A 26,690-nucleotide genomic window follows, 5' to 3' on the forward strand; every position below is an offset into this window, starting at 1 on the left:
GCCTTATCCATTCAATAGTTAGCCTAAATATAGAGAATTGAAGTAATACATCCAATGAGAGATTATGAATTAAAAGAAAAAAACCCAACCCCCTAATTGTGGGATGTGATTCTCAGCTCATCCCATCGATTGACAGCATCCATCAGCTTTCTAAGTTGCTTCTACTCTAAAGAGTATTTCTTTAAATGTGGGGTTTTTTTCTGATTTCAAGAAGCAGAAGAGATCTTATGTAAATCAGCCTCTGCCCTTCACACCACCCCGCCAGTAGCAATCTGAACAAATTATACGAAGGCCAATTCTCCCCTTCTGCTCCAAACAGAAGGGAACAAACTGCAATATCGCATGGACAGAAGTACTCAGATGTTACTGACATCATCAGCAAATACTGGACACTTTCTTCTGGATGCTGTTGGGAGTTGATATATGTTGACTACAGCAGAAGTCCTGCCCTGTCACTGAAGAGGTTTGCCACGAAGACAGAAATGTTTATGTTCAAATGCTGATCTTCGGATTCCTTGTCCAGCATTATTTACAACACAGAAATACAGGGAACCTCAACTGGCTGTCCAGTCCCAGTGCCCCATGATAAGGCAGGGCCCAGTAAACCTAGCCCATCCCTGACAGGTTTGGCCAGCCTGTTCTTAAAAACCTTCAATGATGGGGATCCCACCACTTGCCTGAGAAGCCTGTTCCAGGTTTTAGCTATCTTTATAGTTAAAATTTTGCCTAATATCTAACCTGAATCTTCCTGAAGATTAAGCCCAGCACTTCTTCAGAGAACAGGTAGAACAAATTGGTAGCAAATTTAGAACACTGACCTTAACAGATTTGAAAACTGTTGTCAGGTCCTTCCCCCGCCCCCCTGGTCTTCTTGTCTCAATACCAAACATGCCCAGTTTTTTACCTTCCATCACAGGTCAGCACTTCTACACCTTCTATTGTTTTTGTGACTCCCCTTTGCTATCTCTCCAATTTGTCCACTTCTGTCCTAATGTGTGGCACCCACAACTAGATGAAATACTCCAGCTGAGCAGGACCATTACCGCCCATTAGCATGAGCTACCACTGTAAATTTAATAAGCACAAAGCAAGTCTCAAGTAAAGGTTGCTTGTCGATCCAAAACACAGGAACAACATGCCCCATGCTTCTGCTCAAACGCTATCCGAGCTTACAAAAACAGAGTACTAGATCAACGACACAAGGTGCCTGGGTGTGATGCAAAAAGCATAACAAAGCTGATGCTTTAGGTACAGCAGTTTGGTAATGCTCCTTCGAAGTTTTCCTACATTTAGCTTGACTAAAGAACATCACACATATTTGTGCTGTGTCCATCCATGTCGGTGCGGAAAAGGTCCTATAATGCTAGCCCTGCTCCTGCCCCCCACACTGTGCTGGCCCCAGCCCAGCCCCACAACACAGCCTTATCATACTGTGCCAGCCCCATTCAGTTCCCGGTCAGCATGGGACCTGGCTCAGCCTCCAGATGAAGGCGCGCCCCCCACCCCCGCCCGCAACCAATGTGGGTCCTGGCCCAGCCCCTCAATGGCGCCCCCCGCCCCATGCCATCCCAAACCCCTCCCCTGGCCAGGGTGAGGCCTAGCCCAGCTCCTCAACAGAGTCCCCTCCAACCCCCATGCCAGCCCCACCCCCTCCCTCAGCCAGCCTGGAGCCTGGCCCCAGCAGAGCCCCTTCCCCAGCCAGCAAAGGGCCCAAGCCCATAACCTTTGGATGTCTATTACAACAAGCTGCTGTCCACAACTTTCTTCCAGCCCAACTTCCACTTGCATGGGTCCTCGACTTGTAGTAGCTTGTTGCCAAGTATTGGCTATTGCTGATGGAACGCTACAGAAGTTTCGCTTAGTAAAGAATTACTGGTTTTGCAAGAAAATCAGAAAAGAGCTATCTACCCTGTCCCAATCTAGCTTTGTACATATCTTTCCTTTAACAAACTTCTCCCCACTCAGCAGATCCAGTCCATCTCTTAGGCATTTCTTACATAAAGATCTACCCAATCTACAAAATCTCTTCAGAAAAACATTTCTTGCAAGAGATTTTCAAGAGCAAAAAAGATACTGACACCACATGTCTAGGCTGCATGTTAAAGCTTAAAATGCAAAATAATGATAATACAGGTTCAAACTCCATGGTTTGGCACCCTCGAGACTTGCACAGTCCCAGACCAGGAATTTTGCTGGACATGGGGAAGTAATTTCTGCCCTCCTGTTGGTTTCCAGCCCCTGCTCCTGGGCTCCCCTCCCCACCGTCACCCACAGCTCTCCAACTCCCCCCACTGGCTCCCAGGCCCGAGCTACTGCTTCCTGCCCAGCCCTGGAGATGAGCTCTGCAAGCTGCTGCTCCCCAACGTGGGGCTTCCCAACCAGGCAGCCCTGGCCACTTGTCCCGGTCTGGGCGAGGGTCTTTTGCTGCAACTCGAGGGCCTGGCCTCCCTGGCTGCTGCTGGCCCCCCTCTTGCCACCAGACCAGCTGTGGTTGCTCTGCTTGGACTCCTGCCACTGGGCTGACTAGCTCCTTCTCCTTCCAACCCTGGGACTCTCTGGTCCTGCCAGATGAGAGAATGCTGGATTTGGGAGTTTCAACCTGCACCATATCACAAGTGTTGTATAATGCATACACCTTTATTTAAAAAAGGCACGGCACAAAAAAAATTTGAACAGCATCTCGCAAAGCTTACCCTTTGTCTTATAGGAAGACTGTTTAGCCTCCTACCTGCAGTGCATCCTAAGCACAATCTTAACACATTAAGGTAGAAACCCCTCTTTGTTAATGAACCTTCAGACAATTAGTCAATGTTTAGTGAGAGAGAGCATAAAGGAGGGTTGAAAAGCTTGGGAGGGTGAGTTTTCTACCATTTAAATTCATGGCAGCACTTGCTATGTTGCTTGAAAGGTGCCATGGTAAGTAGCTTTCAACCATTACATGATTTTTAACTTGACACAAGGAATTCACAGACATACTGATGTGATGAATGTTCCTCTTTTCTTGCTGCCTGAGAGAAGCCCTAGAACACAGCTTGAAGGTGACTATGTGCTCGTTTTGGTTATCTATCCCCTTTGACGCTTATGTGCCACAGTAACGTATAACAAGGCTGAAAATGTTTAAAAATTGTGTCAAAAATCGGGATAAGTGAAATCTATTTCCGGTTATCTCCAGTGAATTTAAAGATATTAAGCAATGCTCACCTGTGACATTTACTTCATTAGAAAATATTTGCTTACACAGATCTGTTTCCAGGGATGTGAAGGGTAACAAGAAGGGATTCCACAGGCATGTTAACAATACGAGGGTTATCAGGGAAGGTGTGGGGCCATTACTAGCTGAGATGTACCCTTGTGACAGATGATGTAAGAAAAGCTGAAGTACTCAATGCTTTTTTTGCCTCAGTCTTCATGGGTAAGGAGAGTTCCCACACTATGTTGCTAGGCAACGTGGTATGGGAAGGTGGAGGGCAGCCTGCAGTAGGGAATGAACAAGTTAGAAAAACTAGATGTACACAAATCCATGGGTCTGGATTTAATGCACCCAAGGGTGCTGAGGGAATTGGCAGACATCATTGTTCAGCCTTTGATCATTATCTTTGAAGACTCTCAGAGACTGGGAGAGAAGGGTTTCTACAGGCATGTTTATAATAAATGGGTTATCAGAGAAGGTGTGGGGCCGTTACTGGATGATGGAGGTAACCTAGTCACAGATGAAGTAAGAAAACCTGAAGTACTCAATGCTTTTTTTGGCCTCAGTCTTCACGGACAAAGTCAGCTCCCACACAACGGTCCTCAACAATGCAGTATGGGAAGGTGGAGGGCAGCCATCTGTGGGGAAGGAACAAGTTCTAAGCTATCTAGAAAAACTAGATGTACACAAATCCGTGGGTCTGGATTTAATGCATCCGAGGGTACTGAGAGAATTGGCAGAGGTCATTGCTGAACCTTTGGCCATTATCTTGGAAGACTCTTGGAGATCAGGAGAGATCCCAAATGACTGGGAAAAAGGCAAACCTAGTGCCCATCTTTAAAAAAGGAAAGGAGGACATTTCAGGGAACTATAGACCGGTCAGCTTTACCTCAATCCCTGGCCAAAAATGGGGAGGTTCCTCAAGGAATCCATTTCGGAGCACTTAGAAGAGGGGAATTGATCAAAAGTAGCCAACATGGATTCACCAGGGGCAAGTTCTGCCTGACCAATCTGATTAGCTTCTATGATGAGGTAACTGGCTCTGTGAACATGGGGAAGTCAATAGATGTGATATACCTTGATTTCAGCAAAGCTTTTGATACGGTCTCCCACAACATTCTTGCCCATAAGTTAAGGAAACATGGATTGGATCCTTGGACTATAAGATGGGTAGAAAGCTGGCTTGACGGTTGGGCCCAATGGGAAGCGGTCAGTGGCTAAATATCTGGATGGCAGTTGGTTTCAAGCAGAGTGCCACAAGGCTCGGTTCTGGGGCCGGTGTTGTTCAACATCTTTATTAATTACCTGAATGAGGGACTGACTGCACCCTCAGCAAGTGTGCGGATGACACAAAACTAGGGGGAGAGGTAGATAGGTTGGAGGGTAGAGAGAGAAACCAGAGTGACCTGGATAAACTGGAGGATTGGGCCAAAAGAAATCTTTTGAGGTTCAACAAGAAGAAGTGTAGAGTCCTGCACCTGGGGCGGAAGAATCCCAAGCATTGTTACAGGCTGGGGACCGACTGGCTCAGCAGCAGTACGATGGAAAGGGACCTAGGGGTTATGGAGGATGAAAGGCTGGATATGAGTAAACAGTGTGCCCTTGTAGCCAAGAAGCCTAACGGTATGTTAGGGTGCATTAGGAGGAGCATTCAAGCAGATCTAGTGACCCTCTGTTGGGCACTGGTGAGGCCACATCTGGAACACTGAGTCCAGTATAAAAAGGATGTGAATGTGTTGGAGCAGGTTCAGCCGAGGGCAACAAAAATTATCAAGGGGCTGGAGCACAAGACCTATGAGGAGAGGCTGAGGGATTTGGGCTTGTTTAGTTTACAGATGAGAAGACTTAGGGGTGATTTAAGAGCAGCTTTCAACTTCCTGAAGGGGAGCTCTAAAGAGGAGGGTGAGAAACTGTTCTCAGTGATGTCTGATGGCAGAACAAGGAGTAATGGTCTGAAGTTACAGAGGGAGAGGTATAGGTTAGATATTAGGAAAAACTGCTTCACCAGGAGGTGGTGAAGCATTAGAATGCGTTGCCTAGAGAGGTGGTGGTTCCTCCATCCCTTGAGGTTTTTAAGTCCCATCTTGACAAGGTCCTGGCTGGGATGACCTAGTTGGGGTTGATCCTGCTTGAAGCAGGGGGCTGGACTAGATGACCTCCTGAGGTCCCTTCCAGACCTATGATTCTATGAAAGGCTGAGGGATTTGGGCTTATTTAGTTTGCAGAAGAGATGACTGAGGGGTGATTTAATAGCAGCCTTCAACTTCCTGAAGGGATGCTCTAAAAAGGATGGAGAGAAACTGTTCTCACTGGTGATAAACAGCAGAATAAGGGGTAACGGTCTGAAGTTACAGAAGGAAAGGAGTAGGTTGGATATTAGAAAAAAACTACTTCACCAGGAGGATGGGGAAGCACTGGAATGTATTGACTAAAGAGGTGGTAGAATCGACATCTCTGGAGGTTTTTAAGTCCCAGCTTGACATAGTCATGGCTGGGATGACTTAATTGGGGTTGATGTTGCTTGGGGTAGAGGCCTGGACTTGGAGGCCTCTTGAGGTCCCTTCCAGCTCCATGATTTTATGATTCTATTATACTGTGAGCTCACAATTTTAAGCAGGGAACAGAATTAAAAAGCTTTTCCTAATTAGTTCATTTGTGCTGCATTATATTTGTGCTGGAAGGTTCCCAGCATAGTCTGCTGCAATTATTAGCACCACATAGGCTGCTCATAAAATACTGACACAAATAGCTCTCTGTAAGAAAATTAACAGGTTTGGCCACGCCAGTTAGAATTATAAATCTGAAAAGGTTTGCATGGAAAAATGGCCTTTTAACCAAGGTCTATCTCACAGTATGCACTATGGGTACTCGACTGTACATTGCAAATGAAGTAGCAAAAAGAGGTTCAGTGATACCCCATGTCTCAACTGCACTGGGTAAGCAGAGAGTAGGCAGGGAAAACCCAGTTTCCCCCAAACCTCAGGCCCTGCAGCAGTGTTATATGGACAAGTACTGGGGTGCATACTGGTCCGTTAAGGACAACAGGGGTCGCTGGGGAAATCTGAGTGACACAATGTGAGAGAAGATGATTCTGGAGGCACTGAGTGGGGGTGGAGAAAGAAAACTGAGCTGCTCTCAGGGGCAGGGAACAAGAAAGAGCTACACAGGGCAGCAAAACTGCTTCGCCAATCAGAACGAAGCAGCTGATATGAAGAGGAGATGGGCAGAGCAGTAACTGAGTTGCCACTCATGAAGAGTGGGGGAAATACAGCTCTGAAATCCTCACCACCAGTAAAAACGCATGCTGATGGCTGTGGGTACTCTGCTAATCAGCAGGGAAACATCTGAATCTCTTAGGTGGCCACCCAAGCACTTGTCTTACAGGGAACACTGGTAAGGACATTAGCCATGTGAGACCAAGCAGAAACACACTACTCAGCTGTACATATTCACTGTTCATGCTGTGACGAGAGTATGAGAGTTCTGCGGAATGGAGAGATTGGGTGGCCAGATATTTTAATGATGGTTAACATTGACAGAAAGTTAAGCAGGAGTTCATTTTACTACACAGACTTGATTGCTGATACGACACAATGATTTATGATGAAAGTTGCCTCTTTTCAAGTTTTATGCTTTGCAATTGCCAACTTTGTTACTTCTGCTCCTAGGCCCCAACAATTTTAATGTGCCACTAAATCCCTGACTTATTGTTTGTATTACTGTCCATGCTTAAGAGCATCAGCTCTTCTTAGTACTACTGCAGAGGTAACACCTATGAACTCTAGTGAGGGATTGGAACCCCAGTGTGCTAGACACTGTGCAAACAGATAACAAGTCCACCATCCCTCACCCAAAGAGCCTATTGTAAAAACCACACAGTTTCCAAACTAGTGTATCAAAAAGACTACATCCAGAATTAAAAATCAGCCAGCCGATATTCACAAGTTACTGTCTGTTCAAATTACTTACAAAATAAACAGCTCCAAAGCTTCCATGGCCAATCTCTCGGAGGTCTGTGAAGAGCTTTTCTGGGTCGTCTTTGTAGAAGAGCTCAGCAATTTCTGGGTCCTTGAGGCTGCCCGCGCGGCTGGTTGATGGCATCCTGCTGGGCAGTTAGCCGACTGACTATCTGGGTTGAAAGTGCTGCCTCAATGCTTGGTTCATCTGTATGAATGGGGCCTCTTCAACATGGATTACTGTAAGAAAAACATTGCCACTTATAACTGATTACAAATCTTAGAGCCACAAAGTAACTCACTGCTGCTGTCCACAGACAGGCAGAGTCCAAATTTCTTGTACACAAAGCATCCCATTCCCACTCATAACAAGTGATGCAGGTAACACAGAAGTTGCTGCACCAGATCAATCTAATCATTATCAAAGTCTGGTATCCTGCCTTCAACAGAGACCTGCAACTTATCCCTCTAGGGAAGGCACACAAAATGTGAAAAAATACACCTACAATCCATTTAATCAATCGTCGGGGAAAAGGGAAAAAATCCTTTCAGAACCAAAAGATTATCCATCTTATGAAGGCTCAGTTACCCACAGGATCTTTCATTTGCAGAGATACAAATACTAACGGTTAGACAATTACCTCTCCTTTTTATCAATCCCCCCCAACAGCATGTGTCTCAGTGACCCCTAGCAGTAGTGAATTTTGCTGGTTGATCATAGCGTGTGTAAAGGACACTTCCTTCACTGGCTCTAAACTCACGGCTCTTTTGCTGAATTTAGTTCTGCAGTACTTTCTTAGTTACACCAGAGGGACCGATCAACCGTCACTAATTTTCACTACTTTCACCAAATCAACTCCAACACTTCCTCTTTCGCAGCTAAATAGAGGGTTGTCTGCCCTGAAGTGCTTCATTCGCAGCACTCCAGCACTGACACTACCTACACCAGTGCGGGGAACCCTGGCCTATGGTTTGGATCTGGTCTGCGGCCTGCCTGAGCCAGACCCTAAGGCTCAGGGCTCCCCTCTATAGAATCCAGCCCATGGCAGCGTGGAAGGTTTGGAGCTGGAGTCTCACGGGCTGGATCAGGCAAGCCCTGGGGGCCGGCTCCAGACTCCACTGCCACTTGGCTGCTGTGCCCCCAGCCTGGGGAAAAGGAGGCGGCAGCAGCAGCTTCCTCAGCTTACCTTCCCGGAAGCTTCATACCGCTGCTCTACTGGCTGGAATTCCTGCACCCCTCTCCTACACCTCCTCCTGCCCAAACCTTCTCCCTTCCATTGCAACCAGATCTTTGAGACATGGCCAGCAAAGTCAGAAAGTGTGACGGGTCTGTCCATCTCTTCAGACAAATGCAAGAACTGAGGTTTCCTTTAACTGCTCTAAGCACACAATGAATCCATCTCCAGCGGTTTTTTAAAGAACCTAAAGTCCAGAAACCATGAGCATGTTAAATGTTCTGTGTGTGCTGATTTGCCATTTGAGTCATGTCTACACTAGTAAAAAGCTGTACTTTTAAAGTATGAAAATTTTACTGCAGACATGGCAGTTGCAGTTCTGACTAATGGTGTTGACAGTTAACCGGTAAGCCTCATGTGAAATGGCGTTTAACCAGCAGGGGCTGGAGCAGCACTGCCCCACAGCCTGGCATGGGCAGGGGACTGCTCCAGCCCTGCAGGGCCGCCACAGGTGTGGGAACTCCAACACAGCCTCTATCCGTTTTTGCCCAGGGCCAGGCACTGGAGAAGCCAGGCTGGAGCAGTCCTCCCTGCCATGGAGCTTCCCTGCCTGCAATGCACAAGGGCAGCTGTGGATGGAGGCTGCCCCAGCCCATCCGGAGCACCCCGCCCACAGCATGCCAGGAACGAGGGCTGCTCGTACCTGGCTGGAGTGTCCCTACCTGTAGCATGATGGGTATCGGGACTGCTCTAACTGTATTTGAGTGCCCCCCACCCACAACAGTGCTGTGGGCAGGAAAGCTCCAGCCTGGCCAGAGCAGCTCAGGTCCCCAGCATACTGTGGGCCGAGGGTAAGGGGTGAGACAGCTGGGCTGGGGTGGACTCCCCTGCTGCCCCTGCTCCCCACTGGTTACCTAATGTTTAACTAGTTAACTAATTAATCAAGATTTTACAACCCTAGTTCTAATGTGTTAGGATTTATTTGGAGCATCTAACAAAAGTTAAAACCACAGCTTCCCTTGTGTACCCTAGGATTTTCACTAACAGGGTAAAAATTAATTTTTGCCTAGTGAGTACAAGGCCTTGTTGCTGGGAAATTCTCACTCTTCCGTAAAGTCTTAGTGGTATGGACTGATTACGAACACCAGTAAAACAAAACCAATGGTATTTGGAGATAGGGAAATAGGAAGGAAGATCAGTTTAGAGGGACTCGAACTAGAGAACTTAGAGAAGTTCATGTATCCGGGGAGCAACATAACATATGACTTAGACTGTAAGGAACCAGTGACTAGAATAGAGAAAGCAAGAGCGAGTTTGAAGGTGATGGGTAAGATCTGGAAAAGCAAAGCAATTAGCTTAAGAACGAAGATGAGCATCTCGAATGTGTGTGTATTCAGCAGCATGTTATAGGGATGTGAGACATGGGTGATAACAAAAGCTTGGAAGAGAAGGACATTGACGCTCAAAAGGAGTTGTTATAGAAAGATCCTGAGAATAGGACGGATGCAAAACGTCACCAACAAGGAATTATATAGCAAGATATAGCTGAAACAGAACTTACTGCAGAAGGTTATACAACGGAAGTTACAGCTATTCAGGCATATCTGCAGAAGGAACAACGAACGAAAAATCAAGACCCTTGTATTTGGCATAATGGATTATGGATGGTTTGACTAGGAGAGGCAGACCCCACAGAGAATGAGTAGATTATATAGCAGATTGGTGTGCAGCTAATCTACAGAATCTAGGCTACTCCACACTGGAGAGGGAAAGATTGAAGGAAATAGTAAGGAAGGCATCAGACACCAACCAGTGCTGAGCCCATGCTTGTTGTTGATGATGATGAAGAAGAAGAAGAAAACTGTACCACTAGCAAACAGCTAATATACTATCCATTTCCTTTTCCAAATCTTTTTGTTCTGTCTGGTCAAGGTTTACACTTCCATATTTTGCAAAACAAAGCAAGCAGTCCTGTAGCACCTTAAAGACTAACAATATTATTTATTAGGTAATGAGCTTTCACAGGAAAGACCCAGAATCTGAAGAAGTGGGTCTTTCCCACCAAAGCTCATTACCTAATAAATACTGTTAAGTCTTTAAGGTGTTCCCAGATTGCTTGCTTTATTTTGAAAAGATACAGACTAATACAGCTACCCCTCTGAGGCTTCCATACCCTATGCTAAAGCTACAGAAGAGTTTTAACTTCACAGAAGACAAAGATTGTAAATCTGAATGTAAGTGTTCTGTTTAAACGTTATTACCCCTTCGCAATTTTCTCCTTTTCTATTCTCTGTATCCCACGTCTCAAGTCTCCAGATCTCAGCTGAATCAATGGCTTCCCTCTTTTTCTCTGTATGGAAGTGACATGCACAGAACTTATTGGAAAAAAAATAATGCCTCTCAGAGTGCTTGTGCATAGTAGCATTTTCCTCCAAGTACTGGCAGCGTGCAAAGCTGACAAAGACAACTTGATCATTGTTAGTTTCAAGCAACTGCCAGCACCACTATGTGGAAAGCACTATTGTGTGAGAGAACAGCCAAGACATACCTAGTTATCAACACTGCATGACTTTCAAACTTGTATGGCTAAGAGGTACCTGTGAAGTAGAATGCAAGAAAATCAAACAAAATCCAGGCTTCCCATAGTGTATATCCAAACAGACAGGGTATTAAACATTTGTAATAGGATTGCAAATGTGTTTCCATTTTCATCACCAAAAGAACAATTACACATGAAGATACTACAGTGATAGATTGGGTAAAAGAAATTAGATGGAATTATGAATTGTTCTACAAATATAATTAATGTTTTATGTATGTATTTATGCACATGCCAATACAGTGACAAAGGTGTCACCCTATTAATTTCTCTGTTAATTTATATTAAAATATGATTAGCATGACAATTAAATATAAAATGTAGCTCTATTAGAGACAAATATACAGGATTGTCATACCTCCATCTTTTCTATAATCACAGAAATAAAGGCCTGGAAGGGGCCTTGAAAGATCAGGAAGGGACAGGACCAAGTATCTACTATTATCTCTTAGGTTCAAAAGTGGAGAACAAAAATTAGCTGCAATTTACTAGATATGTAAAGTAGTTCATTTATAACAGATGTGACACAAAACCAAAAAGGTCAAGAATATTCCATTTGATCCCAGCCCTAAAAGGGGCATGACATTAAGAGACAACTGTTTCGCATTTCCAGTCGAGAGCTGAACAATGGACAAAACCATAAGTCAGAGAAGCCAAGGAAGGGAGCCGGGGGGAGGGCGCCGATAACCACAGCACACACAGTATTACTGAAGGAATGTTTCTTGGATCAACAGTAATGATGTCATGTTCCATCTTTTAAAAAGCATCAGATCCTTACAAAAAGGATATTGTTGTTCACAAGCAACTGCTGCAATCCCACAATGCTGCTCCCCTACATCTGTTAATCAGAGGGGTCTAGGTTTGGATATATCTGCCAATATGCCCAAAAGTTTCCTTACTAGTGCATCTCAAAAAGAGAGAATGAGAATCCTAGACACACACAGTTGAGTTGGATTACAGGGCTGTTCCCCTCAAACTAGCCACTATTCTCATTCTTGGCATGATTTTTGAATGTGCCTGGGAAATGTCATCAACAGGCAGGGCTTTTTACCCGGGCTGAAACTGCTTCCAGGCTAACTGACCAGTTATACAGCAGTGGTCTGAGGCTTGTTTTCTGCCTTACTTTACATAGTAAAAGGCAAATTAAAACATGACTAGCTAAAGATCAGAACTTTTCATCTATTATTTCAAATAGTTTGAAAGAAATGTTCTTCCGTTATTTTCCAAAACTCTGACAAACCTGAGTCTTGAACATAATTGCTATTTTAAAGTAATATGCACACACACGTTTTAGCACACTAGATACAAATTTAGGCATGATATGCCTATTCTTTTGAAGCTTAAAACGAACAAGCATTGCCAAGATACACCAGTACAATTTCCACCCATTAGGAAGCCTGACATCTTGCTATGGTTTACTTTACCACACAATGAAATGTTCCCACTTAAAAAAAATAAGTTGCAAAGTTAACCTCCCCCTGTATTTTTCTGAAGTAGGAAGTTCCTAATACCTACCAAGCAAAGTTCAGCAAGTCCACCAACTTAAACTACAGTCCCATCCTCCTCCTCTCCCTGCCCCCAACCCCAGTAGACTGATTTAAACCAGGAACATTTAAAACAATGTAATTCATTATGTAAATCACCAAGTAGAAAGTTGCAATTTAAATCACTGATTTTAATAAACATTTTAATTTGTTTCAATCATTTGCTAAAGAAAAGTACACTCTCGTTCGTTGATATAACCATTAAAACATGTTACTTTACAGTTGAGAGAGGGAAGGAAAAAAGATTTCAGCATTATTTTAGATGCAGTACTAATGCAGATATGTCACAGCACAAAAAGAGGAGGTCACAACCAAATTTCACTGAAAACTGAAGGAGTAAATTCTTATGACATTTTGGTGTTTCATAAAATTGTTATGGTTCTATACTCTTCATATGAAATCACTTAAAACTCTCAGTACAAGCTGAATCTCTCTAATCGGGAACTGTCTTATCTGGCACCATCTGTAATCCATCATCATTTTAGTTAGCTGGACAGCCACCTACCATGGGTGCAACCAAGTTCCCCACAGTCCCATAAAGTTTGTTTATAGCCCCCAGTCCTGACTCACAGCGGTCTGTGCTGTTATTTAGCTGTAATTTACCCCCATCTTCCAAGAGCCCAGTAAGCAGTGGAAGCATTGGTGATGCTGCTAGGCAATACTAACCATGCATAGTCTGTCAAATTCTCTCACCTGGCACTGGTCAGGTCCTGAGGGTGCTGGATTAGAGAGATTCAACCTGTACCATTGATATTTTGAGGCAACTATTCTTATTTTATCTGCTAATTCTGATTTATCTAAATCCTGGTATACTAATCATATACCACATAGCTTTCATGTTCAAAACTTATGCTAATGTTGCATGAATGCAACGCACTTTTTGTTCCAATGTAGTCCTTCTGCATTAGAGCTTTGCACTGGTCCATAAAAACCAAATTGTACAGAAAGCTTCTTTGGTGATCATCCATATTTAAGATATAAAAGAATAATTACTAGAATGTAATTTAATTTGACAAGTATGCTCAGAATCAGAGTTATTCCTGAAAGCTCATAAAATTTTGAAAAAAATTATGTTCTACTCAAACAGAGATGGATCAACATGGTGCAAGTTCTGATCAATTCCTGTTCCACATACAATTCGGCTGTGTTTATTTCACTGAGTACTCATAACGTAATAAATTGATTATAGGCCAAAATGTTTTATCAAATTACTTATTCTAAAACTATCAATTAGCAGAAACTGTATGAACACACGCATGAAAATCCATGTGTATATAATATTTTACGATGCCTGTAACTATGTTTTATATGCATATGCACACCACTCAGAAGCAATGACATCATGAACTTACAAAATGAGAAAGGGCGGAAAAAACAAAGTCTGCAAGACCTGTTCTCTGTTGGGTTTTCATTTGTGACCTCTATTATCCAGGTCATTCCTTGCTAAAGTAAGACCCTGCCCCTGTCACTAAGATCCAGTGGGATACTTAAGGACAATACAAAGGTCTGAGTCCTCAACTGCCATACGCCAAGCTTAAATGTAAGCCCTGGCTCATGGACAAGCACAGCAGGGCTGTTAAAATTCAGTTGTAAGAACTGTAGAGACTGGCCCAGTGAACCCATGGTACATCATACATTGAACACTCACCTCATATCAAAAAGATGTACTAGAACTGCAAAAGTACAGAGAAGGGCAACAAAAAATGGTGAGAAATGGAACAGATTCCATATGAGGCGAGACTAAAGAGCCTGGGACTGCTGAGCTGAGAAGAGATAAGCAAGGCATGATATGGTAGATGTCTACAAAATTGACAGTATGGAGAAAGTTTAAATGTTATTTCTCCCTTCACATAAGAGCTAGGGTTCATCCAATCAAATTAAGAGGTGCCAGATTTTAGACAAACATGTGGGTTTCCATCTGAATTGGAATTCATTTGTAAACGTAGCACATTTAACCTAGGCCTGAACACAGATCTTAACTATCTTAGGTATTACAGGGTCAATTTCCCACCTTTGATATTCACAGAAATGGGCCACATCCAACTTAATTGTCGACATCAACTGGCCCTACTGGTGACAAGTAACCTTCTCTCCTACCCGCTTTATTTCCCCTTCCTTCCCCATCTCCCTTTGTGCTATAAAAGCCCTGGATTCTACTTTTCTACTCCATTCATCTGCGAAAATGGGTTTGACCCTCAAAAGTTCATAACATAATACATTTATTATCCTCTAAGGTGCTACAGGACTGCTTGTTATTTGTGAAGCTACTGACCACCATGGCTACCCCTCTGAAACATAAGACAGTACATCTTCACACGACAAACAGACAGCCTGTGCAACTCATTGCCGAAGAATGCTGGGGAGGCCAAATGGATCAGCGCTAACCTAAGAATTAGATAAGTCCTTGGAGGATAAGACATCATTGACTATTTGCCAGCACTGTAAGAGATGCAACCCCATGATCCAGGCATCTCCGCACCTTCAACTGCCAAAACTTGGGACTGGACAACAGGGATGGATCACTTGAATTTGCTCTGTTCTGTTCCTTCTCTTTGATGCACCTGCCATTGGCCGCTGTCAGAAGACAGGAAACTGGGCTAGCTGGACCACTGCTCCGACCCAGTAAGGCCGTTCTTATCTAACACTACAGTTACATGCAGGTGTGCCACCAACATATTGTCTAAGTCATTATTTGCAGTACAGTAGGCCCCCGACTCACGCTGAGGTCGTGTTCTTGTGCAACCCTGATTAAGTCAAATTTCACATAACTAGGGGGAACCCAGAAACTGACGAGGACAGGAACCCTGGTCAGTTCCCTGTCTTCTGAGAGTGGTGGGGAGCCCACAGGCTGGCTTTAGGCTGCCTGCTGCTTACTCAAGGAAACTGACCAGTGCAGCAGCACTGGTTAGTTTCCCAGCTCCTGTCAGTGGTGGCAGCCTAACTCTCGCCACCGCTGACGGGCAGTGCAGCAACCTGGCTCTCACTGCCCCAGAAAGGAGTGGGGAAACTGCTCCTGTCAGGAATGGCAAGAGTCAGGCTGCTGTTCCTGTCAGTGGCAGCAGCCACACCTATCAATAGCAGCAGCCAAGCACCAGCTCCCCACCACTGACAGGAGCGGGGCAACTGACCAGTGCAGCAGCACTGCTTAGTTTCCCCACTTCTGTCAGTGGCCAGAAGCTGGTACCTGGCTCCTAGCTGCCCCTCACTCACAGGAGAAAGGAGGGCTTTTCCCGGCTCACCTGAGTGGCATGTAGCTCAGAGACAGGCGCCACCTCCTCACCACTCAGTCACATTAACCTGAGATCTACACAACTTGAGTGTGCATATCTTGGGGTTCTACTGTATCTTTAAGGTAGTAAATATAATAAAATTAAATATATTGGGAACAGACTATATTTATAAATCACTACAGAAGCCCATTATATTAATTGAGATTTCTACATATCTGTAGTGATCAGCTTTCAGAGCACACCCAAACCAAACCAAACAAGCAACAATGACAATTGGAAGTTATTAGACTGTGCCAAGTATTACCACATCAAAGGAACAACTTTAGCTCCAGAAGGCGATTCAAATGGCTAAAAAGCGTATTGTGTGAGGTTTGAGATATATCAGATCATTAGAGCTACTTGCAGCACACATTCTCCCATTCAGATTCAACTTCAAATAATTTAGTTTGGAAAAGAGAAGATTGAGGGGAGGGGGCATGATAGCGGTTTTCAGGTATCTAAAAGGGTGTCATAAGGAGGAGGAAGAAAACTTGTTCTTCTTGGCCTCTACAGAGAGAACAAGAAGCAGTGGGCTTAAACTGTGGCAAGGAAGGTTTAGGCTGGACGTTAAGACAAAGTTCCTGACTGTCAGGGTGGTTAAACACTAGAATAAATTGCCTAGGGAGGTTGTGGAACCTCCATCTCTGGAGATACTTAAGAACAGGTTAGATAAATGTCTATCAAGGATGGTCTAGACAGTACTTGGTCCTGCCATGAGGGCAGGGAGTGGACTCAATGACCTCTCGAGGTCCCTTCCAGTCCTCGTATTCTATGGAACTTCTTCATTATCCTCCCATTTTAGTGTGATCACCACTTCAGATACAGGGAGGTTTAGGCACACAATAAATCTGTGCACTGGAAAATAATTTGCTCTCCTCTGTCACCTCCCATTCATTAGGTATCAAACAGCACAAAGTACACAGACACAAAGCCTAATGACAACAGTGATAGTCCACTGAAGGTTTCTCAGGCACTAAGTTTAAACAAGACATTTGTGACTTTGGTGCTGGTTTTGTTTCTGGCTAACCTTCTGTCACCCTCTACACTAAAATATCACTAGAAGAGGCTCCGTCTACACAGTTGTAGAGTTGGGGGTATGATTCTGTGTATGATTACACAGACATAGTTGGGCTAGCTCTCATCTGAGGTAGCACATGAAAAATGGTAGTGAAGCTACAGTTCCACAGGCAGGAGCTGAGGCAGTACTGCCATGCCATGTCTACACTTGCTCCCTCCCCCTGTCCCCAAGGAAAAAACCAAGTGTGTTCACACTGCCATGCACGAAAAGCTGAGATAAGAGGGCTTCTCCCTTGAAACAACTCCATCGCTGCAAATGCCTTTTGTTGACCCCCCCAGTCAAAAATGAGTGTGTGTGAACAAAACACAGCTCTTATCGGCTTATGTGAATGCGCCATTCGGCAACAGTGGGGCTATGAACTGAGGCTCTAAATGAGAGCATTCCATTTTACAATGCTGTAGCTGTGTGTATGTGATTTTTTTGACTTCACTTATTTTGATCTTGGGACACTGAAAAAAACATGCAGTGCAGACACAGCCCTACAGTAATAGTTGCTCTACTATTTTAATGTGCTAGGCAAGATGAGAGATAACGTGAGCCTGACTAAAGGACCTGGGAATCAACCAATAGGTCAGAACAGTCATAGCCACCGTCAAATCTTTGAAAACTGATCTGCAACATCAGATAATGCATGCCTTGCCACCCTTAAATAGATAGCTTGCCTGCCACACTTAAAGATGGAGAAAATGAATGGTTGTTGGTCACTGTTTTTCAAGGGGGGAAGGGATAGCTCAGTGGTATCAGCATTGGCCTGCTAAACCCAGGGTTGTGAGCTCAGTCCTTGAGGGGAGCCATTTAGGGACCTGCGGCAAACAGATTTTAAAAAAAAGGTGGGGAAGGGAGAATGGTGTTTTGCCCTACCAAGAGGCCAGGAGACTGGACTAAAGGTCCTTTCCAGCTCTATGAGATGTGCATCTCCATATATTATATAATTACTGTAGCTAAAAGAATTCTGAGCTATTTCTGCTAACTTTAAAGATTACAAAGTAAACAACCCAACAAACAAAATAAAAAAGTCCAAAATATACCACATTGGCCCTGGAAACTGCTGTTCATCCATACCTCCATTTGGAAATCAGATTTTAGGGTTTTCATTGCATCTACACCACATATAGTGTAAAAAGTTATGAAATGTTAAGAGTAATTTCCTCTGGCAGGATCAAATATAAAAGCACAAAACAGATGAGGAAGAAGTTTCATTATACAACTGTCAAAAAAGGAGAAAGGAATTTTGTTCTTGCATAGGAGTCAATTCCAATTAGCACAGGAAGCAGAGATTAGATTATCCTCTCAGTGCACTATTATCTTCTCCCTGACTGGTTTCCAGTTGACAGTGAAAATTGCCACCACATTAATAAACACAATAAACTGGAACTACTGAAAGCATCACAAATTTTTCTTTTATTTTCATGAGACAAAAGTAATGCTTAAAATACAAACTGATAATTTCACCTCATTTTAAATTGGAGACTTAAATCCTGACGAGTATAATTTTTAAACTATAAGCAAATTAATAATTTGCCTTTCAGTGTTTTATGATTTTGGGCTATTTATTGTTCTTTCTGAATATGAACATACTTCCATATGTAAGTATTGCATTGTAAGTCAAGAAAATTAAGCTAAAAGATTTAAGTAACAGAATGCAAGTTGCTATTAGTACACAAATGTGGAGCAGTCTATGTTTCATTTACTTCTAGAAGGTTACTTGAGAGTTCACATTCCTCCATGCTATCTATCATGAAGACACCACCTACTTTAAAAAAACAAGATTTACACTGCGTGTCAAAAGTCTATAAAATTTTTTTCCCAGCAAGACGTCCCATGTAGCTGAAGCATGTTTCCTTTTAATCAACGCTGAGGCATAAGGCAGAGTACGCATACGGCAGGATCTACGTACATTAAAGATATTAAAGAACCCCAGCCCACCCTTTCAAAACAAGGCTGCAACACATGGAAACTAGAGTCAAACACCATAGCTAGCATACTGACAAAGGAGGAAAAATCACAAACGCTTACCCCAAAATTTACTTTCTTCAGATCGCAAGGTTCATATAGGTCTCAGTTTCCAAGGTTTCCTAATTGGCTGTTGATCTACAGCATCCTACATTGCCATCCTGAAACCAGCATGAGATTACGCTGACATATTCTAACTCTGGAGCACTTTTATAAAGGAATGCAGGAAGACTGGCAAATCTCTTTTTGAGTGTAGGTGTGTACTCAAGAGTCTACTACTGATCTTAGGAAGCGTGGGTTGGATACAGCTGCATATAACCTCTTGGACGTGTGTCTCCAATACATCCCAACTGGCCGCCTAGAGATCAAAGACTTGCTTTTGGTTCCTTACAGTTAGGCAACAGACCACATATAGTGAGATATTTCCTCTGAATAACTTCAAATATTTTTTAACTGGTATACAGGCATCCAAGTATGTCATAGCTTTTCTGATGGGCATGAAAGCTCAGAACAGAAGAGCTGCAGGGCTGCATCTTGTGATTTATGGGATTTTGAGGAAGAATTTCAGGATGATCCCCAAAACTATTTTGTCTGTAAGAAAAATGCTCAAGCTGTGTTCTATGGGCAGAGTTCCTAATTCTGGTATTTGTCTGCTTAGAGACTGTTGACATAACTGCTATAAAAAAACCGCACTTGACAATAATAAAGAGACGCCTCCGCCAGAAGCTCCATTGGACATACCACAGCAACAGCAAGCACTAATTTGGTGTCACAAGGCGGAGTCCCACGTAGTTGTTCAGCATGTCCTGTAATAGTATAACCAATATGGTTTCTCTATAGCCATACTGAGAGGCCCAGAGCTTTTCTGCAGCCAGAATAAAGAGCAACAGTCATTAACTGTGAAGCTACAGGGCACATACTCACATTCCATCTACATTTCAGTACAGTAGTGCTGACTGTGATACAGATCACTCGCTAGTTTGCTCCAAGCTCAAGCTGAGACCCAAGAAGCTGTACCGCTCTAAACCTCCTGGAAAGCCCCGCAATCACGCCAGAAAGACGGCAAACTCGGAGAAAGCTGAAAAGTTCAGAGAGACCCTCCAGGAAAATCTGCACAGCGGCCCCAGTGGGGCCAATGTGACATCCAAATGGCAACATCTGAGGGATACAGTTTACAACACGGCCTTGTTGATGTTTGGAAGAAGAGCTAGAAACACGAACGACTGGTTCGAAGCTAACTCTGATGAGATGATTCCAGTCATTGAAAAGAAGCGCGCTGCACTCCTGGAGTACAAACGCTCACCGAGCCAGAGTACCCAGCAAGCGCTTAGAGAGGCCAGAAGAACAGTACAGCAGACAGCCAGGCGCTGTGCCAACAACCACTGGCTCCAGCTAGGCAGCAGCATCCAGACCTGTGCTGACTTTGGTAATCTCAGAGGAATGTACGAGGGTATGAGGAAGGCATTAGGACCCAGCCAGAACAAGATGGCACCTCTGAAATCCAAATCTGGTGAAGTCATTGCTGACAAAGCCAAACAGATGGAGCGCTGGGTTGAGCACTACTCCGAGCTGTACTCACGCGAGAACGTTGTGGTTGACGCAGCCCTTGATGCCGTCGAGCTCCTACCAGTAATGGACGAACTGCATCAAGAACCGACTGTGGATGAACTGAAGAGAGCCATCGACAGCATTGCAGCAGGAAAGGCCCCTGGCCAGGATGGTATACCACCAGAGGTAATCAAGTGTGCCGCGGACACGCTCCTGGAACCCCTACATGAGCTACTGTGCCTGTGCTGGAAAGAGGGTGAGGTTCCACAGGATATGCGCGACGCTAACATTGTAACGTTGTATAAGAACAAAGGAGACAGAAGCGACTGCAACAACTACCGTGAAATCTCCCTCCTAAGCATCACTGGTAAACTGTTCGCTCGCGTCATCCTTGGCAGACTCCAGAAGATTGCTGAGAGGGTGTACCCCGAATCGCAGTGCGGATTCCGCGCAGAGAGGTCTACCGTCAACATGGTCTTCTCTCTAAGGCAGCTGCAGGAGAAGTGCAGGGAGCAGAGAAAGCCACTCTACATAGCCTTCATCAACTTGACCAAGGCTTTTGACTTGGTCAGCAGGGATGGTCTGTTCAAACTGCTCCACAAGATAGGCTGTCCTCCACGGTTACTCAAGATGATCCAGTCGTTCCACAAAGACATGAGAGGAACCATCCAATATGACGGCGCATTATCGGATGCTTTCAGAATCAGGAGCGGCGTCAAACAAGGATGCGTGCTTGCTCTGACATTGTTCGGGATCTTCTTCGCACTCCTCCTGAAGCATGCGTTTGGATCTTCAACAGAGGGCATCTTGCTGCACACAAGATCTGATAGGAAACTGTTTAACCTTGCAAGGCTGAAAGCTAAGTCTAAGGTGCGAGAAGTCCTCATCAGAGACATGCTGTTCGCAGACGATGCTGCTGTAGTGTCTCACACAGAAGACCAGCTTCATAAACTGCTGGATCAGTTCTCCAAAGCGTGCAAGGACTTTGGGCTTACCATCAGCCTAAAGAAGACAAACGTACTCGGTCAGGATGTTGCTAAATCCCCATCAATCAGCACTGACAACTATACATTAGAGGTCGTCCACGAGTTCGTTTACCTCGGGTCCACCATCACTGACACCCTGTCGTTGGACACTGAGCTAAATAGGAGGATCGGAAAAGCGGCCACAACTCTGTCCAGACTCAGCAAGAGAGTGTGGAATAACAACAAGCTGTGCACTCACACCAAAATGCAAGTCTACAGAGCCTGCATCCTCAGCACCCTCCTTTATGGCAGCGAGACTTGGACCCTGTATGCCCGCCAGGAAAAGAGGCTGAACGTCTTCCACTTGTGCTGCCTCAGGCGCATCCTTGGAATATCATGGAAGGACAGAGTGACCAACACCGCTGTCCTCGAGCAAGCTGGCATCCCAACCATGCACACCCTCCTCAGGCAGCGTCAACTCCGCTGGCTTGGCCACGTCCACAGGATGAATGATGGAAGGATTCCAAAAGACATCCTGTATGGTGAGCTAGCCTCTGGCAAAAGACCTCCCGGACGCCCCCAGCTGCGTTACAAAGATGTCTGCAAGAGAGACCTCAGAGAGGTAGACATCGAGCTGGACATTTGGGAAGAACTACCAGACAACCACAGCAGATGGAGGCAGGGGTTACACAAGGGCCTTCAGAAGGGCAATTTGAAGATCAGACAGCTAGGAGAGGAGAAGCGAGCGCACAGAAAGCACAATAAGGACTTGCCAGACACCCACTACATCTGCAAGAGATTCAGCAAGGACTGTCACTCTCGTGTGGGTCTTTATAGTCACAATAGACGCTGTAAATGAAGTCCTCAATTGAAACACTAAAGGGCGCGATCCATAGTCTATGCAGACTGAAGGATGCCTACTACTACTAGTGTCACACTGGGCTGTCGAGAAGACCACCACATCCTAATGCCACCCACTGTTATCAGATAAAGAAACAGATCTTTAGATCTGACGAAGCGGGTCTTTGCCCACAAAAGCTTATGCTCCAATATCGCTTAGTCTACAAGGTGCCACAGGACTACTTTTTTTTTTTTTTTTTTTTTTTTTGAAGATACAGACTAACTCGGCTACCTCTGTGATATAGATCTCAAGACAGGTAAAGAAAACTTAATTAACAGCATTTCGTCTGGCAGGCAATGACTTATCAATAGTTGAGGCTGTGAAATCACCATTCTATGATGTTTCTCTTCACTTTTCTACTGCTTCCTGTATAATCTCTATGTAGTTTGTAATTGCTCCCATCTGCTATATAATTCATTTTTGCTAGGTGTAAATCAGTTAAGGCGGTGGGTTATGATTGGTTAGGTAATTCTGTTACAATAGGTTATGATTGGTTAGTAAAATTATATGAAAATAATCGGTCAGGGTATAGCTAAGCAGGAATCAAGTTTCACTACTTAAGCTGGGGTCCAAGAAGAACATCAAGCAGAATGCATGCAAGAAGGAACACCTTAAGGTGGATTCAACCCCCAAGACCCTGAGGTGCAGCAACCAGCATCTAGAGAATGATTTTGTCCCAACAGGGGAAGTCTGCCAACCTTATCAGCATTGGTGAGCATGATTCTGTGTGCTTAGCGTGTATTCTTCTTTCTTGGTAATTGTAAATAAATAGGGAATAAGAATATTACTGTGTGAGGCTTTTTTAGTGGCACAGAACCTGCATACCCACAGGGAATTATGCCCTGAGCCCTAAGAATTGAGTACGGGTGGGAGTTTAAGTTAACAGGGTTACGCCTTGAGCCCTATGGATTGAATAAAGGCGTGTATGTCCCTGAAGTGTGCACGGGATAAAGAAATTTGTGCAGGTTACAGTCTGAGTAGGGCATCTTGAAGGAATATCAGTGCCAGCACAGATACACAGTTTCCTCTGAGCGCTTCCAGCACACTGGGTAGTGTGCATTTAAACCCAAAGTAAAATCCTTCTGAAGGAACTCTAGTACTGTATGTGATCTATTTCTGCACATCTTGGTCTAAGTCTGCTCTGTAAAGTAACACTTAATATTACCAAGACAATATATTTACTCAATTGATAAACTTTATCTGGAAATGGCAAGAGTAGAGGTTAAATGGCCAAATAACCCTGGGTTAGTGCTCCCCATCTATGGCAGACGGCTGGCTAGTCTGCTTCAGGCAAGTTGCACAAAGAGGTGTGGGGGAGGCAAGTTCCTTTTCATGTGGCACACACAGCAGTGGTCGTGTTTACTAAGTCCAAAATTCAAAGTCTGTGCAGTCAGCCTGATGCCACCAGAATTCTGAAAGTCCTCTCCTGTCTGACTTTCTGTGCATGCCTGCAGAGCAGAAGCAGGTGTAGCAGGAGCACACATAAGCTGGTTCCTCAGCCAAGGCTTGGCAAGTGCATCTACAGCCTTTGGACACAAACCTCTTCCCTTGGCAACATGCTTAGTTGCTTTTTATTGGGCTTGGCAGCAACAAAATCTATTGCTGATGTATCAAATGCTCCGGCTGTGTGTGACCTCAGTGTAGCACCAGGCCCACTGAGGATGAGGGCTGCTCCAGCTGCACTCATGTCATCCCACCACACCAGACAACACAGAGCTACAGCAACCAACTCTCCACAGAAGGCAGTGGACTGCTCCAGCCCTCCACCAGTAAACCTCACCAGCTTAGAGTGAGACTTTAATTGGTTAGCATCCCAAGTTCTGACATTTAGAGATTCTCCCAGCATTTGATACTCATCTTCCACTGATGCGGTATGCATGCTTCCCAACGGCTCTTGATTGGACGTGATAAGTCCAGAGCAGGGATCAGCAACCCCTGGCACACATGCCAAGAGTGGCACACCAGCTGATTTTCGTCAGCACGCGAGGTGGAAGCTCAGCCCCATTCCTCCCCCGCACCATGCGGCTGGGAGCTTGCTCAAAGCCAAGCTGCCTGTGGAAACAAAAGACCAGCTAATGCTACCAATCACCACCTAAACCAGGGGTGCTCAACTAGTTAGGGACTAAAAGCCACAGATAGAGTGCAAACAGCCACGTGGATAGAGTGCAAAGAGACACTTATAATTTATCTAGATGGATAGATACAAATAAATATATAATACATGGCTCAATGCCCTCCCCTGCCCCCAGAGCCAGGCACCCCCAACCCCCTACTTAACCCAGTCCCCCTTCCTTCCTCTGGAACCACGCACCCCCAGCTCCCCGCTATGGCCCAAGCTCCCACTTCTCCCCCAGAGCCAGGCACCCCCAGCCTCCCTCCCCAAGAGCCAGGCGCACACACCCTGATTCTAACTCAATGCCTGTGACTCACCAGAGCCAATGCTGATGCCATGCACTTCTCCCACTGTAGCAACTCTAAATAAATAGGTATATTTTAATAGAACCTTTGCATTACCATATCTCTTTGTATTTCCCTGCATTATCCCAAATCTTTTAATAGGAGCTTTGTACCGCTTTGTATCTAATTCCATATTGTACCTAAAACTCCATTCTAAGGGATATGCTCTTTTGTATGAGCCTGTAAACCTGTGTACAAATGGGTGTGTGACAGATCCACCTGGAAGTGTGAATGTGGATGCTTAGAGAGTTACCCTCTGGAGCCCGCGTGTCTGGACAACAAAGACTTGGAGGCTGAAGAACAATGAGAACTGGACTCTACAGCAATGACCCACCCGGACAGGAAGACTAACTGCCATCTGTAGGTGATGAGTCACACTGAAATCTGGGGCCCTGGGAAAGGACCAAACCTATCGGCCATTGACTGGTGACTCAGGACAGAACCAGGACTGTGGACTAAAAGCTATAAAAGATGCGTGCATCACTACAGAATTGGGTTCCTCTTCTCATCTTGTCAACATCACAGAATCCTAGGGCTGGAAGGGACCTCAGGAGGCCATCTAGTCCAGCTCCCTGCTTCAAGCAGGATCCACCCCCACTAAGTCATCCCAGCCAGGACCTTGTCAAGCCAGGACTTAACCTCTAGGGATGGAGAATCCGCCACCTCTCTAGGCAACGCATTCCAGTGCTTCACCACCTTCCTGGTGAAGTAGTTTTTCCTAATATCTAACCTACACCTCTCCTTCTGTAACATCAGAGCACTGATCGGGATCAACAGAACCTAGCTCCCCATTCACCTCTAATCCATCTGGCCATTGGATTAGAGTGAGCAACCTTTGGTAACTATACGCAACCAGAAGATGGTTTTTTGTGCGTGTGTGCGCGTGCGCACACGCCTCTAAGTAAACTATGTATATTAAATGCATATAATGGTGCTGTGTTCTCAATGAACGTGGTGGTGTTCTCTTGCCCCCTAAAAACATCCCATGTGCTTCTGATCAGCATACCACTACCAACCACTGAAGCATGTATGTAGAGCAGTGGACAGCGTTCCTGGCATGCGGCTCTGAGGAGGAGCTGCATTTAACATGCCAAAGAGCCGCATGCGATTTGAGAGCCACAGGTTGGCCACCCCGACAAATGGTAAAGCTCTGGATCTTAATTTATTAATCAAGCTGTTGTAAGTAGGGCTATCAGTGATTTTAAAAAGTATCACTAGTACTTGGACCATACACAGATGTCAAAAGGTCAAATTGCAGCACTTTGCTAGGGAAAGATTGCTGACCCCTCATCTAGGGAATCAATAGAAGAAGAAAAAATCTAGAAAGGCATGTGGCATTTAGCCCCTGTGGTAGAGAGAAAAGGGGTGGAAATGCATTTTGCATTCTGAAGGAACCCAGAATACACTGCATGGATTTTGTTAACTTCAGCTTTCACTCCTTAGAAGTGAGTACTTAGTGACAAACTGCACCCCAGATGAATAACTGTTCACATAGCTGTGAACTAATGGTTCTCTTTGTTTATTTCAAAGCTATGCTTCAGCTTGTAAGGTGTTCACTGGGGTCTTACATTTGGATGGGGGTCCAGAATAGGTCATCCAAAAGGATGCAGATATGAACTGTTTCCTGTCTGAGAGCTGCTAGAAAAACCTCCAAAACCTATAAAAAAACACACCCTAGCTGAGGAGCTGTACTTAAAATGGTGCCAACCATCAGCAAAGCAAACTGCCATGAGATTAATTTGACCTCAATTGTATGCAAGGTCTTGGAACAAATTTTGAAAGAGAAAGTAGTTAAGGACATGTAGGTGAACAGTAATTGGGATAAAACGCAACATGGTTTTACATAAAACAGATTGTGCCAAACCAACCTGATCTCCTCGAGCAGAAAACTTAATTTTTTTCGACAATGGAAATGCAGCAGCTTTAATCTACCCCAATTTCAAGAAAGAATGTGACACAGTTCCACATGGAAAACCATTAGTTAAAATGGAGAAAATGAGGATTAACATGAAAATTTAAAGGTAGACAAGGAACTGGTTAAAGGGAAGACTGCAG

General features: G+C 44.6%; 1 protein-coding gene across 6 annotated transcripts in view; it reads right to left on the reverse strand.

Moving 5' to 3' along the window:
• The window catches only part of TAOK1 (TAO kinase 1), a 112,806-nt gene that overhangs the window by 43,179 nt on the left and 42,937 nt on the right, over window positions 1-26,690 (reverse strand). For 5 of the 6 annotated variants that reach the window (XM_075013974.1, XM_075013975.1, XM_075013978.1 and 2 more), the window contains one exon: window positions 7,160-7,386. In XM_075013974.1, coding sequence (XP_074870075.1) covers window positions 7,160-7,291 — 132 coding nt within the window. In that variant the 5' untranslated portion in view covers window positions 7,292-7,386. Of the gene's footprint in view, window positions 1-7,159; window positions 7,387-10,869; window positions 10,890-26,690 lie in introns of those variants that run through there. The other variant, XM_075013973.1, reaches the window with a different exon arrangement.

Source organism: Carettochelys insculpta, chromosome 19, assembly GCF_033958435.1.
Source record: "Carettochelys insculpta isolate YL-2023 chromosome 19, ASM3395843v1, whole genome shotgun sequence".
Classification (NCBI taxonomy): domain Eukaryota; kingdom Metazoa; phylum Chordata; order Testudines; family Carettochelyidae; genus Carettochelys; species Carettochelys insculpta.